At 39.0% G+C, this 17,311-nt stretch overlaps 1 protein-coding gene and 1 long non-coding RNA gene across 5 annotated transcripts in view; one reads left to right on the top strand and one right to left on the bottom strand.

Annotated features, from left to right (window-relative positions):
* Positions 1-2,860: 2,860 nt before the first annotated feature.
* Positions 2,861-15,554, bottom strand: LOC109456054 (uncharacterized). Of its 2 annotated transcripts, none has more exons than XR_002138798.2 (3): positions 15,426-15,554; positions 13,818-13,981; positions 2,861-5,693 (listed from the first exon to the last, which is right to left on the bottom strand). It is a non-coding gene; the product is annotated as an uncharacterized LOC109456054 (long non-coding RNA). The 2 variants fall into 2 exon arrangements; XR_002138799.2 differs by lacking the exon at positions 15,426-15,554 and adding an exon at positions 15,266-15,412.
* Positions 15,518-17,311, top strand: part of RB1 (RB transcriptional corepressor 1) — a 162,568-nt gene continuing 160,774 nt past the window's right edge. For 2 of the 3 annotated variants that reach the window (XM_019748050.2, XM_074329955.1), the window contains exon 1: positions 15,518-15,814. In XM_019748050.2, the coding sequence (XP_019603609.2) occupies positions 15,690-15,814 (125 nt within the window). In that variant the 5' untranslated portion in view covers positions 15,518-15,689. The remainder of the gene's footprint in view (positions 15,815-17,311) is intronic. The other variant, XM_019748051.2, reaches the window with a different exon arrangement.

Here is a 17,311-nt window from a genome sequence, read left to right as displayed (position 1 = left end):
TACAAAATTACACATTTTATAATTGTATTTTAGACCCTATGACAAAGGAAAATGAAGCCTGTAGAAAAGAAGGCAAATGTGCACTCTAGCTACTTGAAATAAAAGCCATGTTAACTATGAAAATAAAACTTACCATTCCTAACCAGAAAGATAGCAGTCAGAAAATATCCTTTTAATGGAAAATTATTTTCACAAACTGTTCTGGATTAAAAAGTCCTTGTTGTTTAAACATTCTATGATTGCCAACTTTACCTCATAAAAAACGTGACTAACACTTTTCATGTTATCTCACGGAATCATCATAAACCCTGTGAGGAGGACTCAGAGGATAAGAAATCAAGCAGAAAAATGCAACATATGAATCAGAGAAAAGCTTCTTGACTTTGAAATAAAGGTTCTCTGGGTTGAGAGGAAAAAAGGGATAGTTCAGATAGCAAATGGAACGAAAGGAGTACTTATCTTGGGGGGTCACTGAAGAAGGGATTGATATTGTCCCAGTGAGGAGTGAAATGACAGATACACCAGGAAAGTTTGTGGGAACCGAGAGGAGAGACTGTCTATTTAGATGTGTTCTTAGATAGAGGCCCAAGGAGACCCAAGCTCTCAGAGACTAAAGGGCTGTGTGGCAGGCATGAGTCTGGGACAGCTTACAGAGTCCCAGGTGTCACGATGTGGCCTGGAAGCAGAAGGATGGTTCTATGGCCTGAGAGTGCTGCAGGAGCCGATGAAATCTTAGGTAGCACCCCACAGTTTCTATGACTCAATCTGGCAGTGGAATGAATTTTTGTGTACCCTAGAGTCTGTATGGAAATTGAAATGATAGTTGTCAAAGCTACATGGGGCTTTTTAATGGTATCATAGGGCACAATGCAGCAATCAGCTGCATGTCCAGTAAGCAAACCTGAAATAGGATGACGAATGGCTAAACGGAAGCCAAGGTGATACAGTCAGGGACCAGATGCCCCATCTCCTAATGCCTTGACACTCCACAAGCACCCTGGAAATTAGATATATTTTCAGGTATGTGTTGACAAAATTTGAATTTTTACTACTTAGAGGATATGGGCTCTAAATAAAAAAATAAGAGGAAAATAAAGTTGCTGTTTCTGACACAGCTGTTTGTGAGCTGAGAGTAAAACAATAATACAAACCTCTCTTTTAAAATGTTAATGTCCCTCATTCACGGATTATTATGGGAACAAAGCATTTCTTTTATTAATAGCATTCCCTAACCTGGTTTTGCTGTTGAGAGGCAGGTCTGAGTGGAATGTTGGTCCCTAATGAAGTGGTAAGAGAATAGAGTGTGTTTTAGGGGGAAGAAGAAAGGAGGTAGGAGAGGGTTTGTGAAAAGATCCACTTTCTGATGGGAAGAGAAGAGAAAGTTAAGAGGGAAACGAAGGAAAGAAAACAGATGAATATCTAATATCTCTTTTGTTTTCATTATATTTATGCTGAATTCATGGTATTTCTCATATTTCTAGCATATTCATAAAGGATGCTTTAAGTTATAGACCACTGAAATTGGAATTTTATCAGAGGTGTGGAAAAAATGCTAGGTTTAAAATCATAATCAAGGTTGAATTTCTGGCTTTGCCATTTAGTAGATGTATGACATTGGATAATCTCTCAACTTTTTTGAACCTCAGTTTTTTCAACTGTGGAAGGGTTTAATAAAATACATCCTATTGAATTATTGAAAGAATTGAGTCAATAAACACGAAAAAGCTCTGTAAATGTTTAAAAACAAGCCAATAAAAAAAAACCCTGCACCATGTGGGGTAACATTTGAGGTGGAGAAGACAATGGGGAGAGAACAGAGGTGTAGAAGACACACGGGGGTGAAGGGTGCCATGCGGAGTCTTTGTATACAGACAGTTCAACACAAGGACTTCAGGCTTCCTGGAAAAGAGTGGTCTAGAAGAGGAGAAAAAGGAGGAAAGGTCTTATATGGGCATGATATGCAAACCCAGATGACCTGATTTGAAGTCTAGTAATTACAACATCAAGTTCTGTTTACTTACGCTTAGCCATCAGTCTCTCGCTCAGTTACCTTGGAGATCTACTTATCATTCGTTTAAGGTACATTGCCCTGTACTTACAGTTCCAGAACAGGACAATCATTTCTCATGCCCTCAATATAAGAAATGAACAGTAATCGGGGCTTTCAGAACCAATAGTTAATCTTTCAACTACTAGAATCCTTCTTAATTATAGTCCTTACTGTGAAAGACCCTGGCTGTTAGTTCAACTAGTGGGTCTTCCTTAGTGACATCTCTGGAAGTTTAAGCACTTTTGTGCGAAATTCTTTGTAAGTGCTCTTTGGAAACTGGGAATTAGGAAGTAGGCTTCAAATCCAGCTTGAGATGACATGAAGTAATGTTAGAAATAGCAGCAGTCTTCCTACTTAGTGCTGTGTTGCAGTCCTCTGGTTGTGAAATGAGATGAAGAAATTCCCATTCCCCAGAATTCTTGTGAAGCACTGAGGGGTAGGAATATTATTAAATAGCATATAATCGTTATGCTACCTGGGGTAGGGACGTAATCTCAAAACACATGCACAGTTACACGAGATGGTCACTAGACTGTGTTCTATGGAGGGTGGGCCTTCTCAGCTACGGTCCCTGAGATTTCACTGACATTTTTGATGTGTTTATAATTGTGAGTTTGGGGATAGAAGCCAAGCAGAGGTAAATGCTTTGTACAAATGGAGAGAAACCATATTTAAAGTGGGAGACAGAAAGTAAGCTCGTGGAAAACTCCAGAGCCATCAAAGGTGGCACAGTATTGGGGAAATAATATTAAAGGGAGATCCCTGGTAGTGGGGAAAAGTGTGTATTTTGAAGAACAAACACATTCAGGGGAATTCCCACAAATGTTTTATTTTGAAAAATACCAAACCTTTCGAAAAGTTGCAAGAACAGTACAATGGACACTGGTATACCCCTTATATATCCATATACATGTATATAGAGAGACAGAGAGTATATTTTTATAAATAGGTGTGTATTCACATTTTGTATACAGATTAGTAGATGAAAAAGGAGATACAGACAGAAATGTGTATACATATATTATTTTCTGAATCACTTGAAAGTTATTTGTAGATACCATGAAACTTGACCACTAAATACTTCAGCATGGGTCTCCTAAGAACAAGACCATTCTGCTATATGACCACAATATAATTATGCCCCTCAGAAACTTAAACTTGATACAATATAATATCTAATATTTAGTACATACTCAAATTTTCCAATTTTCCCAATAATATCCTTAGAAACCTCTAATTTAAAGGGGACGTAAAAGTTGTTGGCCGTTCAATATAAATGACTTCTCCATTTTCCCTACAAAAATCACCCAAAACAACTCCATTTATCATTAGTATTTTTATGCCAGTAATTTCTTTGGGGGAATTTGCAGATGTCCCACATCCAGATTGGCAGGGGGTGAAAACAGAAACCGTAGCAGCTGCAAGAGGAGAGGTTGATTGACACCGATTACATTTGAAGCAACTATTTAGAGGAAAGAACTTCATACAGACAGTAAGTAGATGAGACATTTAAAACCACCGATCTTGTTCCTGGGGTGCTGGCCCTTTTCTTCCCATCCTATGTTTTAAACCTCTCCTCTCTTAGTCTTTTATGTGTGATAAGTGTCCTACAGTGCTTGTTTCCCAGATCCTACTATGATATAAACAGCTTGCACCCATAGGTCTTTTTTAAAAAAAAGTTTATATTTAGAGCAGTTTTATATTTACAGAAAAATTGAGAAAATAGTACACAGTTCCTGTATCCCCTCCAATCCCCTGCACAAATTTCCCCTATTAACATCTAACATTAGTATAGTACCTTCGTTACAATTAATGAACCAATATTGATAAATTATTAATAAAGTCCATATTTTATTCAGATTTCCTTAGTTTTTATTTAACTAATGTCCTTTTTTTTCTATTCCAAGATCCCATTCAGGATACAAAATTATATCTAGTCATTATTTCTACTTAGGCCTTCTTAGATTGTGATGGTTTTTCAGACTTTTCTTGTTTTTGATGTCCTTGACAATTTTGAGCTCATAGGTCTTTTGATAATTTAATCTCTGTATATTGCTTGGCAGAGCACCACAACAAATACTATTTTGAATTAAATATTGTCTCTGATAATTGGCGAAAATCAAATCCTGTTTGAAGTAACTGCCTGATAAGGATGATAAAGTTATTTTAGCAGCCTTTTGTGTATATGTTATATTATGACTACTTATTAAGTATGGGAGATAGAGGCCACAGCATTCATTGGTGGGATGACATTCTTTGGGTGGACTCAGTCCACCCAAGCGCCACGCACAAAGATCAACTTGAGAGAGCAGAACCAATCTGAAGGTGCCTTTTCCTCTGGAAACTTATGTTCTTACAGACTCCATATGGAAGACGTTCTGTGTTTTTATCTTGGCAAGCATCTTGGGGGTAATTTGGCTTGAGACATATGCTACTATCCTTTACCAAACAAGTATTTCCCTTGTCCTTTGTTTTTCTTATTTTTTAAATTAAAGTATAATTTACATATAGTGACAAGCACAGATCTTTTTTCATTTTTTATTTTATTTTTTTATATTAGTTTCAGGTGCACAAAACAACATAATGATTAGACATTTACACACCTCACTAAGTGACAACACCTCTCCAAGTCTACTACCCCTCTGACATCATAAATAGCTGTTACTATAACATTGACTATATTCCCTATGCTGTACTTTACATCCTGTGACTATATATACATATATATTTAATTACAGCTGACATTCAATATTATCCTACATCAGCTTCAGGTGTGCAGTGTAGTGGTCAGGCATCTACGCAACCTATGAAGTGATCCCCCCAGTAAGTCCAGTACCCACCTGGCACCCTGCATCATTTTTACATTATTGATTATATTCCCTACACTATTTCACATCTCTGTGACTATTTTGTGACTACCAATTTGTACTTTCTAATTCCTTTACCTTCTCCCCCATCCCCCTACCCCGTCCCATCTAGCAACCATCAGTTTTTCCTCTGTTTCTCTGTGTCTATTTCTGTTTTGTTTGCTCATTTATTCTGTTCTTTAGATTCCACATATAAGTGAGATCATATGGTATTTATCTTTCTCAGTCTGACTTATTTCACTTAGCATGTTTTCTAAGTCCGTCCACCTTTTTGCAAATGGCAAGATTTCATTTTTTTTTATTTTTATGGCAGAGTAAAACCTCCATTGCATACATGTACCACAATTTCTTTATACAATCGTCCATTGACGGGCATTTTGGTTGTTTCCATATTTGCAAATTGGTGCAGCCACTATGGAAAACAGTATGGAGGTTCCTCAAAAAGTTAAAAATAGAACTACCTTATGATCCAGCAATTACACTCCTGGGTATTTATACAAAGAAATCCAAAGCACTAATTTGAAAAAACATACGCATCCCTATGTTTATTGCACTACTGTTCACAATAGCCAAGATATGATAAGCACAGATCTTATGTGTACAGTTCAAAGTGTTTTGACAAATGCATACACTTGTGTAGTTCACACCTCAAGACAGAGAACATGTCCATCACTGCAGAAAGTTATCTCATGCCCTTTCCAAGTCAATGCCTGCCCTCGATCCCCTGAGGCAACAAGTGGTTCAATTTCTTTCACCATAGGTTAGGTTTGCCTGTTCTAGGAAACGAAAAATAGATAAATTGGGCTTGATTAAAAGTAAATTTTTGTGCTTTAAGGGATACAATCAATAAAGTGGAAAGACAATTCACAGAATTGGAAAAAATATTTGCAAATCATATGAGGTATGACAATTAAGTTTGCGAACTCCTCCTAGAAAAAGAGCTACATATTTCATTGTTGAATATCACTATAGTCACCTTTGAAGTACTCCTCTTGGGAAACTATGCACTGATGCCAGCACCTAGTCCACCTTTCAAAGCAATTTTGGAACTCTTTGTCTGGAATGGGTATCAGAACTGTCATCGTATTACACTTGATGTCCTGAATGTCACAAAAATGTCTTCCTTTCAACATTTCCTTTATCGTTGGGTAAAGAAAGAAGTCATTGGGGGCCAGATCAGGTGAGTAGGGGGGTGTTCCAATACAGTTACTTGTTTACTGGTTAAAAACTCCCTCACAAACAGTGCCGTGTATTGTCATGATGCAAGAGCCATGAATTGTTGGCGAAAAGTTCAGGTCGTCTAACTTTTTCACACAGCATTTTCAGCACTTCCAAATGGTAAACTTGGTTAACTGTTTGTCCAGTTGGTATAAATTCATAACAAATAATCCCTCTGGAATCAAAAAAGGTTAGCAACATCATTGCAACAAGTTTGCGAACTTAATTGTCACATCTCATATATCTGGTAAGGGACTTGTATCTAGAACTTATAAAGAACACTTACAATTCAATAATAAAAGACAAATAACCCAGTTTTAATATGAGCAAAAAATCTGCATAGACATTTCTCAAAGAAGATATGAATCTTCATGACAAGATTCTCAACATCATTATTTTTTAGGGAAATATTACTCAAAACCACACCAAGATACCACTTCACAACCAGTAGGATGGCTGAAATAAAAAGGATAGTCAATGGTAAGGGTTGATGAGGATGTGGAGAAATTGGAACCCTCATATATCACTGGTAGAAATATAAAATGGTGCAGCCACCTTGAAAACTATTTGGCAATTCCTTGAAAAGTTTTAACAATTCCACTCCTAGGTATATACGCCAAATAACTGCAAACATACAAGTAGATCCACACAAAACCTTGTCCATGAATGTTCATGGCAGCATTATTTCTAATGCTGGAAACAAAGTGGAAACAACTAAATGTCCCTCAACTGATGAATGGATAACAAAATGTGGTATTTCCATACAGTGGAATATTATTCAGCTGTATAAAGAGATGAGTACTGATTCACGCCACAATATTTATGAATCTAAAACATGTTTTATGATTCAATTTATATGAAATATTTAGAATGGCAAATCCATAGATACAGAAAGTAGATTAGTGGTTGCCAGAGGGTGAGAGGAGGAGGAATGGAAACTACTAGTGGGTAATGGGTTTCCTTTTGGAAAGATAAAAAATGTTCTGGAATTACATAGTGGCGATGGTTGCACAACTCTGTGAAAATACCAATAACCACTAACTTGTACTCTTTAAAAGACTGAATATCATGTTATGATAATTGTATCTCCATCAAAATAATTCTCAAAAAAATCAATCAGTGTTATTCAGCTACCAATAGACTAAAGAAAAAATGTATTTTAGATTCAGGAACAAAGCAAGTATGTCCACTCTTACCACTTCTGTTAAACATTATACCTGAGGCCCTAACTAGTGCAATAGAGCAATGAAAAGAAATAAAAGACATAAAGGTTAGAAAGGGATAAATAAAGCTGTCTTTATTCCCACATAATATTATGGTATACAGAAAATTCTAAGACATCAACAACAAAAAGTTACTAGATATTATAAGTAAATTTAGCAAGGTTGCAGTACACAAGGTCAATATACAAAGCCAACTGTATTTCTATATACTTGTATAATTGATCCTTGAACAACATGGGTTTGAACTGCACAAGTCCACTCACATATGGCTTTCTAAAACAAGTATTTTCTCCTCCTTATGATTTTAATAATGTTTCCTTTTCTTTACCTTACTTTATTGTAAGAAGACCGTGTATAATACATATAATGTACAAAATATGTGTCATCAACTATTTATGTTATTGGTAAGGCTTCTGGTCAAAAGAAGGCTATTAGTAGCTAAGTTTTGGGGGAGTTAAAAGTTATACATGGATTTTTGACTGCACAGGTAGTCAGTACTCTTAAATCCTGATTTGTTCAATGGTCAACTGCACTACCAACAACCAAGTAGAAAATAAACTAAATACCATTTATATAAAAAAATTCAATTACTTAGGGGTATATTTGACAAGTGATATGCAAGATTTCTACACTGAAGACTACAAAACATCACTGACAACTTGGATGGACCTAGAGAACATTATGTTAAGTGAAATAAGTCAGACAGAGAAAGACAAATACCATATGATCTCACTTATATGCGGAATCTAAAGAAAAGAATAAGTGAATGAACTAATCAGAAACAGTTTTGGAGACATAGAGGAAAAACTGAGGGTTGCTAGAGGGGCGGGGGGGTGGGGATAAGGGGAAGGTGAGAGGTTTAGAAAATAGTAACCACAAGATGGCCACGGGGTTTTGAAAATTAATTTGGGGAACGTAATCAATAATGTAAAGATGTTGTAGGGTATCCGATGGACATGTGTCCCATTTGGGAGACCACCTCAGGGATGATGTAGATGCCTGAACTCTGCACAGTACACCTGAAGTTGAACAATACTGAATGCCAACTATAATTTTATATAAATATATATATATATGTATGTATATTTATATATTTGTGTGTAGATTGTTACAGGAATGCGGAGTACAGCATTAGGAATAGAGACAGTGGAAATGTATTGGCTCTGTGCGAGGTCAGAGGGATAGTGGATAGGGGGAGGGGGGTTCACACAGTGTGAGGGATATAAATGATAAACGTCTAAGTTTTGCTTTGTCTTGTGCACCTGAAACTAATATAATTAAAAAAAACAAAACAAAAACCATGATTTCATGTAACAAAACAAACAAACAAACAAACAAACAAACAAAAAACATCACTGAAAGAAAATTTAGAAAGACTATAAATTGAGAAATATATTTATGGATTAAAGATTCCAATAAAAATTCCAGCAGGCTTTTTCATAGAATTTACCAAGCTGATTCTAATTTTATATAAAAATCCAAAAGACTAAGAATACAAAAAAAAAAATTTTTTTAAAGTAGAACAAAGTTGAATGGCTAACTACTTAATTTCAGGAATTACAGTGCTGTATTCATGTAAGGATAGATAATAGATCAATAATAGAACAAAATAAAGTTCAGTAATAGCCCACACTAATAAAATCAATTGATTTGACAAGGCAATATAATGGGAGAATGAATGTCTTTCTTGCAAACAGTATTGAAACCACTGCATATTTACATGAAAAAATATGAGCCGCAAAACCTAACTCACACTGTATATAAAAATTAACCCAACTGATTAAACACTATGCAAAATAGCTGCAGAATATACAACTTTTCAAAGGCACATGGAACATTCATCAAGATAGACCACAGTCTGGGCCATAAAACAAATTTGAATACATTTTATGTATGTATGCATGTATGTATGTATATATGTATGTATATATGTATGGATTTATTAGTTTCAGGTGTACAAAACAATGTAATAGACATTTATCCTTTATATTCCTCACACAGTGATTGAAATCAAACAGACTTATGTTTTTTTGAAATTAGCAGATTGAAATTAGGTCAATAATAAAATCAGTCTTTTAACAAAAACTGCCAATAGAGGTCCTCTGGCTTTCTCAGTGTGCCTTAGGTGACAGTTGGCTGTCCTGAGGTATCATTTTCTTTTGCAAGGCATACAATTCCATCGAAAGAATCCATCCCATCCACAATTCTTTAAATTATTGTCCCCATACTGTTCAGGCACCATAGCCACCACACTTTCCACTGCCCCACCTTCTACCTGCACTGAATCCCGATTGAACACAGGTAGGAAGCCTTAGTAATCAGGATACCACTGTGTGGCCTCACTTACTTCCTACTTATCATGCCAGAGGTCTTTATCACCCTGGATCAGTGAGTAACCCAACTCCAATATCCCATCCTGAGTGTTTGTAGGACACTCCTAGTACCAAGTCATTTAACTTGGGTTCTCTAGAAAATAGAGCCCGAGTACAAGCTGAGAGAAACAAGAGTCAAGACAAAGGGGAGCGGGCAGGAAGGAGGGGAAACTAATATAATAATGTAATACCAAACTCGTTACGCCATGGTATGCAGCCGAACTGATGGCTCAGTGCTATGGGCACATGCTAGGCATCGGGACACACTAGTTAGCAGAACAGATACAGATCTACTGTCATGGACAGGGCTGGCTTTATGGACATGTGAGCCATGCAGTTCCAAGGGCTTGTGCTTGTTTCAGTGTTCTGCTATTACCATCTTGAAAATCTCAGTCATTTTTGAAAAAGGGGCTCTGTATTTTCATTTTGTACTGGGCCCTGCAAATTATGTTATCTGGTTCTGTTAATGTAAATTACAATTTAGTGGGGGATTCAATCATATTCTCTCTCCTGAAAAGTATGAATTGGTAACATGGAGAGAGGGCCATGGTGGCAGGAGAACAGCATAAAGAGATGAAGAATAACAACATTCACAGTGGCAAGAAGGAAGGGACCCCGAGTGTAACAAAAAGGACTCTTTGTTGTCTTCTTCACTTTTTTTTGTCTTCTGCACTTTGTTTCCCTGTAAACTAATCATTAATCCTAAATAATTGAATAATTCAGGTAAACTGATCAGGTCTCTGTCTCTTGAAACCTGAAAGAATCTAAGAGCACACACAGTGGAGGTGATGTAAATCATGGGAATGAAACAGAGCAAGAAGAGAGGAGAGAAGAACTTCTAGGCCAGTGCTATCTCACACTACCTATAAAGAAACTTTTCTTTCTTTTCAATTTCTGATTTTTCATGAATTGATACTTTTGGAAAATAACAATTTAAAAAGTACTAGAAAAATGAAATGAAAAAAAAGGCACACCACATATAAGCTCATATTTGTTAGTATTTTGGACAGACATAAAATTACATTTCAGAAAATGTAATTAGAACAAAAAATAACATAGGGTTAAAAGAACACTACAAAACTGCACTTTGTTTACTGAAAGTATACATATAGGTAAATACAGAGGATTGTTAATACACCCTTGATTTTTGATCATTCCACAGTCATAACAACTGAATAAAAAGTTGGTAATGAAATATCAATTTCCCATATTAAATGTTATAACAATATTTAGCATTTTAAGTTTGTCATTATTTAAAGTTCTTAACATGACAAATGAATGTGCTTTATGCTTGTTAAATTATCTAATCTAGGTTGGATTGGTGACACCGCTGCTAGCAGGAGATAATGTACTATATCTAAACTGTTTCTTTGTTTTATTTAACAACATTCATAATAATCAGTCTCTCACAGGTATGTTTAAGGGAATGAAAGAAGAGATTTTAAAACAATTTCAGCAAGCTCAGATATATATTTTTAATTTTTATCCAAAGTGAAGCAAACAACGTTTAATTTTTAAAATTCATTTTCAATTCTTTATCAGTAGCCAGTTTTGGAAATTTCTTATTAAGTTATAGTTACATTAAATTATTTTTCAATGAGAAATGGATTCTACATCCATGAATTTCTTATGTGTGCAGTTTATTTTCACTGAATAAAAATTCAAAAGGTTTAGTGTCTTTGTATTTTATATGTGAATACCACTGAAGTTTGATGGCTTTATTGCTTCATTTAGCAGTTCATGGTTTTAGCATTTTGCCATGAGTTATGGCTATGAATTCAGCAGCTGGAGGATTATACTTCTGAGTAAAATTAGTACAAACACTTAAGTCTTCAATTCTTTGGGAATCACTTCTCCAGTCATTATTTGGTTTACTACTGTTATTACTAACCTGCTACTGACATGTTTTTTCTTGGCGAAACAGGACAGTGAGGTTTACTTTGCCATTTATAATTTAGGGTTAAATAAAAACAAATGACACAAATTTTACTTCCCTATTTAGTTATGAATTTCAAAAAAACAGGCTTGATTAAAAATTAAAATGACTATAAAAAATTGTAAGAGTAAATAAATAGATACATTTTCACTCACTTTTGGGTTACAGTTGACTAACCTTAAACTTTCTTTTCTTATAGTGGTCCTTACCGTAGCACATGACAAGGACACAGACATGCTACCAGCAACTTACCACGCAAGTCACAGAACACCTGAACTGTTGTACACTCTGTCTAATGAGAGGTGTTCAATGATCCTGTGCTTGGATAGTGATGAAATGTCAAATTGCAATAAATACTGCTAAGCATTTACTCTTAATTTCTGTACATATCTCCTTCTGGACCAAATGCAAGCAGTTTGCAGACTGGCACTGGTCCAAGGACCACTAGTAGTGCTGCTCTAGGGAACCTGCACTGAAGAGACTGGGAGGAGAACTACCTTGTTTCCCCGAAAGTAAGACCTACCCGGACAATCAGTTCTAATAGTCTTTTGGAGCAAAAATTAATGTAAGACTGGGTCTATAATAACGTAACATAACATAACACAACACCACGTCTTATATTAATTTTTGCTCCAAAAGATGCATTAGAGCTGATTGTCCGGCTAGGTCTTACTTTCGGGGAAACACAGTAGTGGAGGAGTGTCGGAAGTAACAGAAGGGAGGAGGAGAACAAGCAGACCATGGATTTTTGGAAGACTAGGGAAATTTTCAGAAAGAGGAAGTGGATAACTGTGTTAACTGCCAGAAAGGTTAAGTAAGTTGAAGACCAAAAAGAAGCCATGACTTGACATTTAGGACATTGGTGACCTCTGAAAGAGTGATTTCAGTAGAGTGCTGGTAGTGGTGGTAGAAGACAGTCAGGCACTAGAAGAGTGAGGTTTGGGGAAGTAGAGAACAAATGGGGACTACCCTTTCAAGAAGCTAGATGGTAAAGAAATGGAAACAGTGTAGTACCTTATGAGTGAAAAAAAAGTCGAAGGAAGAATTTGTAGATGAGGGGAGACTTAAAAAAATATTGACATCACTGAAGGGGCCTCAAGATGGAAAAGTTCTATTCCAGGTAGACCATCTAAGACAGATCTTTATTTGGTCTTAGTGGCAATCTTAAAACTACTATGCAAGTGGAGGAAGTCAGGGGAAGCTTCTTTTAAGAATTGAAGAATTTGTATTACTTCTTTGGAAGTGCAACAGAAAGCTGTGTGGAGATGCAAGGATTTTGCTTGACTCAGTTGCTCCTGAGCTGTGTATAAGGATTTTAAATGTAGTAGGGAACAGTGAAATTAATTCATGGTAAAGATACACACCCTTTTGTAAATTGAGAAATCCCTTTTTGATTTATCATAATTGTGGTAAAACCAGACGTTGATAAACTGGGATTAATAAAGCAAGTCTTATCTGCCTATGAAGAGCATTTACTCCAGTTCCCAGAACTTTCCTGTGCTCTTCTGCCCTCCCCACTTTTAGCAAACAAGCATTTACTGTGTGTCCAATACCGTGCTAGGCACTAGGGCTACAATGATTTGGTCTCCATCCTGAAGGGGCTCATTAGAGAAATAGTGTAACTTACGATGCTTTCTGGTTAAATCAGAGGCTTAATTATGCTACTGAGGACATACTTTTTTTTTTTTTTTTGACATTCCTACTGTACCATCCTTAACATTTTTGCTTTATTCTCAAGTCAGCTTGTCTTACGTCACAATGGCAGCAGCAATTGCAAGGGTCACATCCTCATAATAGTTAAGGAGTAGAAGAACTGTGTCATCCTGTATCTCATTTTAGCAGGTTCCCAGCAGACTATCTTTGACCTTGGAAAGACCAACTGCATCCTGAGCTCCTGCCTACACTAATCCTGGGCAAAGTGAACAGGATTACCACTTTGATGGTAGTTGCTGTATATAGCTGGGGCTGGGCATGGACCTACCTCTTGACAAACTTTTGGTCCCCAAGTGAGGGTTTCTGATCTTAGGCAGATATCACTGGCTTACAAATATACTTGGGCTGTTGAGTAGGCCAAGGACTGACAACCCTTTTTAAATTCTGGCATACATCATGGTATACACAGAAAACGGGAATTCATTGTAATCTACTCACTTCTGTAATAAACCCAAGAGGCTTGTAGCTGTGACTTGCCTGAAGGCTTCTGCTGCCTTAGCCCTGCTCAGCTGTTCCAAGGATGAGAGGATTCACATCAGAGCACACTGTATTTTATTCACAGCACCTCAGCTGGGAAGTTCTGGCGAGGCAATCCTCACCATCTGCCAAAGAGAGAAAAACATGTACTCAATCTAGACAATCTATTACAATAAGTATACACCAAGTGACAGAAAAGACACAATTTCTAAGCCATTGTTTGATGGTGGTAGTTCCAGCAAGCTCTTCTTTGTTGTCTTTGTGCCTTTGCACATGCTGCTTCTCTCTTTTTGGTGTTTTATCAACACAATGTAATGGATGTGTAGAGTCAAATCAATCTGGATTCAAATCCTCCGTCACCATCAGTTCTGAAATATTGGGCAAATTAACTTTTCTGAGCCTGTTTCCCATTGGGTAAGTGGAGTAATACTATGCACTACTCGTTTTAAAGGATTGTTTTTGAGTATTACCTAAGATAATTAGGCCGTGGTACCTAATGTTAACCAATAAAGATTTCAGATTGTAAAACAAATTAAATGTTTATTCGCGGGTCTTAAAAAAGAATTCGAATCTGAGAGATCCAGATTCAGGTAGCAACCCAAACCGGGCTCTGGAGAGAACAAAGAAATAGGGTTTATAAAAGCAAAACGACAAACTGTAATTCTTTCATACAAATAGAGGATTGTCGGGTAGGTTACAGGGATTGGTTAATTCCAATATACAAACGATGGAGGCAAGAAACCGAGAACGAAGGAAGCTAAGTCTACATATATGTCTATGTAGCAGTTACTGTTCCAGGATGTTTATGGCTGGGCCTTCAGCTGAGGTTAGCAACAGGTTTAGCAACTTAATAGCAGCTCTGAGAACTGAAGCACAAGATGTGCAAGGTCCCACTTCCCTAATAGCCTCCTATTTTAAGTGACTCTCTTAACAATGCTCATTCTATTTAATATTTTCCCCATTATCAATACTAAGCCCTCCTTAAATGTTAGGTCTCCCTGGCAAAATTCTATTCAACTCCCACTGCTCCTTGGAAGATGTCCTTTAGACATTTTGATGGTGCCTCCTGTTTTTACACCACTATTAACACATTTATCACACTATAATCTATTTTCTGCCCACAGTCCCTCTCCCTTCCCTAACACGTTATCCCTAAAAGGCCCGTAATTGTCCTACAATTCATATCTCCTAGTGGTTGGCAGAGTTCGCTCCTACTAGGTGTTCCATAAATGTTTTTGTTTTGGCCAACTTTGCTTAACGGATTGGGCGGGAGGAGTGCGGTGGAGACTGAGGGTGCCGCCCACGGAAGAGAGGGGGGTGCTCGCAGAGGGTGCAGTCGCCTGATATTCCCGGGAGGGCCTGAGCGGCACCCCGATCCGCCCACAGATGGAGATGCGGCCCAATCTCACCCAGCAGACTGTGCAATGCCCCGTTACCCGCACCCATGCCTGGAAGCGGGAGACAGGTTCAGGCGGCGACTTCGGGGAAGGCTCCTGGACGCAAGCCCGGACTCCCCGCCCAGCCCAGCCCAGCCCAGCCCGCCCGACCTCCCGTCCCCACCCAGCGCACCACCAGGCGCCCCGGTTCCCTCCCGACGCCGGCGGGCCCGCGAGCTTCGCGGACGTGACGCCGCGGGCGGAAGTGACGTTTTCCCGCGGTTGGACGCGGCGCTAGGTTGCCGGGCGGGGGAGGGCTTGTCCGGTTTTTCTCAGGGGACGTTCAAATTATTTTTGTAACGGGAGTCTGGAGAGGACGGGGCGTGACCCGACGTGCGCGCGTCCTCCGTCCCGGGTCCTCCTCACCGCTCGCTGGCTCCTGCTCGGGCAGGGCGTCATGCCACCCAAAACCCACCGGAGAGCAGCCGCCGCGTCCGCTGCCGCACCCCCGGCGCCGCCGCCGCCCCCTCCTGAGGAGGACCCCGACCAGGACAGTGGCTCCGAGGACCTGCCTCTGGCCAGGTGAGCGAGGAGAGCCGCTGCGGCGGCCGACGCGGGAAAGGCGCCCCGAGGATGCGTCTCGGCGGGCGCCGCGGCGTCTGGCGGGGGCGCGTCTTCGCCGGGGGCAGGGTCCCGGCGGAATGAGGGTCCCTCCTTGTCCCCCACCGCCGCGGAGCGCCTGGAGGCGGGTGACAGGGGCCTGGGATCGGGAGTAACGGGAGGGCAGCCGGGAGGGGTCTCGGCTCCAGCTTGACAGGTGTCGGGCGGGTGGGGCTCGGGTCCCTGAGCGAAGTGACAGGTGCCGCCTTTCCTCCGCGGGACGGGAGGCTCGCAGGCGGCGGGTAATTTAGAGGCCTCATCAAACGGAAAAAAAAAAATAGTGTCTGGTGGAGAGTTTTCCTCCTGTTGAGATTTGTAGTATTCCGGTGGTCTTAGACTGTCTGTTTTGATCTCCTGGGATGCAACAGTTGGAAGTGTTTTCCTCTGGGCGTGCAACTCCAGCTCAAGCCCAGTTCTGGGAAAGGCCAACCAGAAAAGCCTCGGACGTTGCTGCAGAGACGCCATTGGACGTGAAGTTCAGGGTCCTGAGTGTCAGTTTGCCGCCAGGGTACTCGGCTGAGGTGCTTTGTAGGGTTCTCTTATGATAATGCCTTGAGGTCTTGGGGATACAGAGCCATCGTAGTGACTGGTGGAACATAACTTTAGAGGAAATGGTGTAGGGGCAAAAGTCTTGTGAGACATGTAGCCTAAGTGCTTAAAAGGGTCTAAACTTTTTTTCTTGTTGCTTAAAACTGAATGTTAGTCAGCTTCAGCATGTCTCATTTCTTCCATTTTGCCTGTTGGCTTTGAGCCAGCAAGGGTCCTGGTGTTTCCCCCCTGCCCTTTTTTTGTTTGGTTACAAAATTTGTGTTCTTGTGCATACATGAAACTTTTTTTCCTAAATGGATTTTAATTTAAGAATGTCCATGATATTGCAGTAGAACACAACAGGAAGATATTTATTGTATTGCAACATCTTATTTTTCTTGATTGTGGTACTCTGTGGTTAAGAAGCTAAGATTGAAAGAGTATAATTGTCATTATTGCCGGCACTGGTCCTACTTTCAGACTACATATCCATTGCAAGCAGTTGGGACTCCTTTCTGTCCCTCACCACTCCCTCCCTTGTTCTAGTCCATTGCCAAGTCCCGTTTCTTTCACCTCCCCAGACACTAACAGAATTCAGGCCAAATTGTAAAAGATTGGAATGGGCTTTTGGAAAGGGCCTGTGAAAGGCTATTAAAAATTCATATATTTCAAAAGACTGTCTTATGGGTCAGTTAACATCATACCAGTAAAAGAAAAAAAAAAGTCTGGGGATGTTCTGGGCAAGAAGACATTATTTAGCTTCTGATTAAACTCTGATGTATCCAATACTTGAAAGTTTCCCTTTGGAAAGAGCAGTCAAGTCTACTAAAGTGTTCCATGTTATCCACAGACCTTTGGAAACAGTCTCGATTATTGTAAGGTAACCAGAAA

This window comes from Rhinolophus sinicus, linkage group LG04, assembly GCF_036562045.2.
Source record: "Rhinolophus sinicus isolate RSC01 linkage group LG04, ASM3656204v1, whole genome shotgun sequence".
In the NCBI taxonomy this organism is placed as follows: Eukaryota; Metazoa; Chordata; class Mammalia; order Chiroptera; family Rhinolophidae; genus Rhinolophus; species Rhinolophus sinicus.
This window is presented reverse-complemented; position numbering and strand designations above follow the sequence as displayed.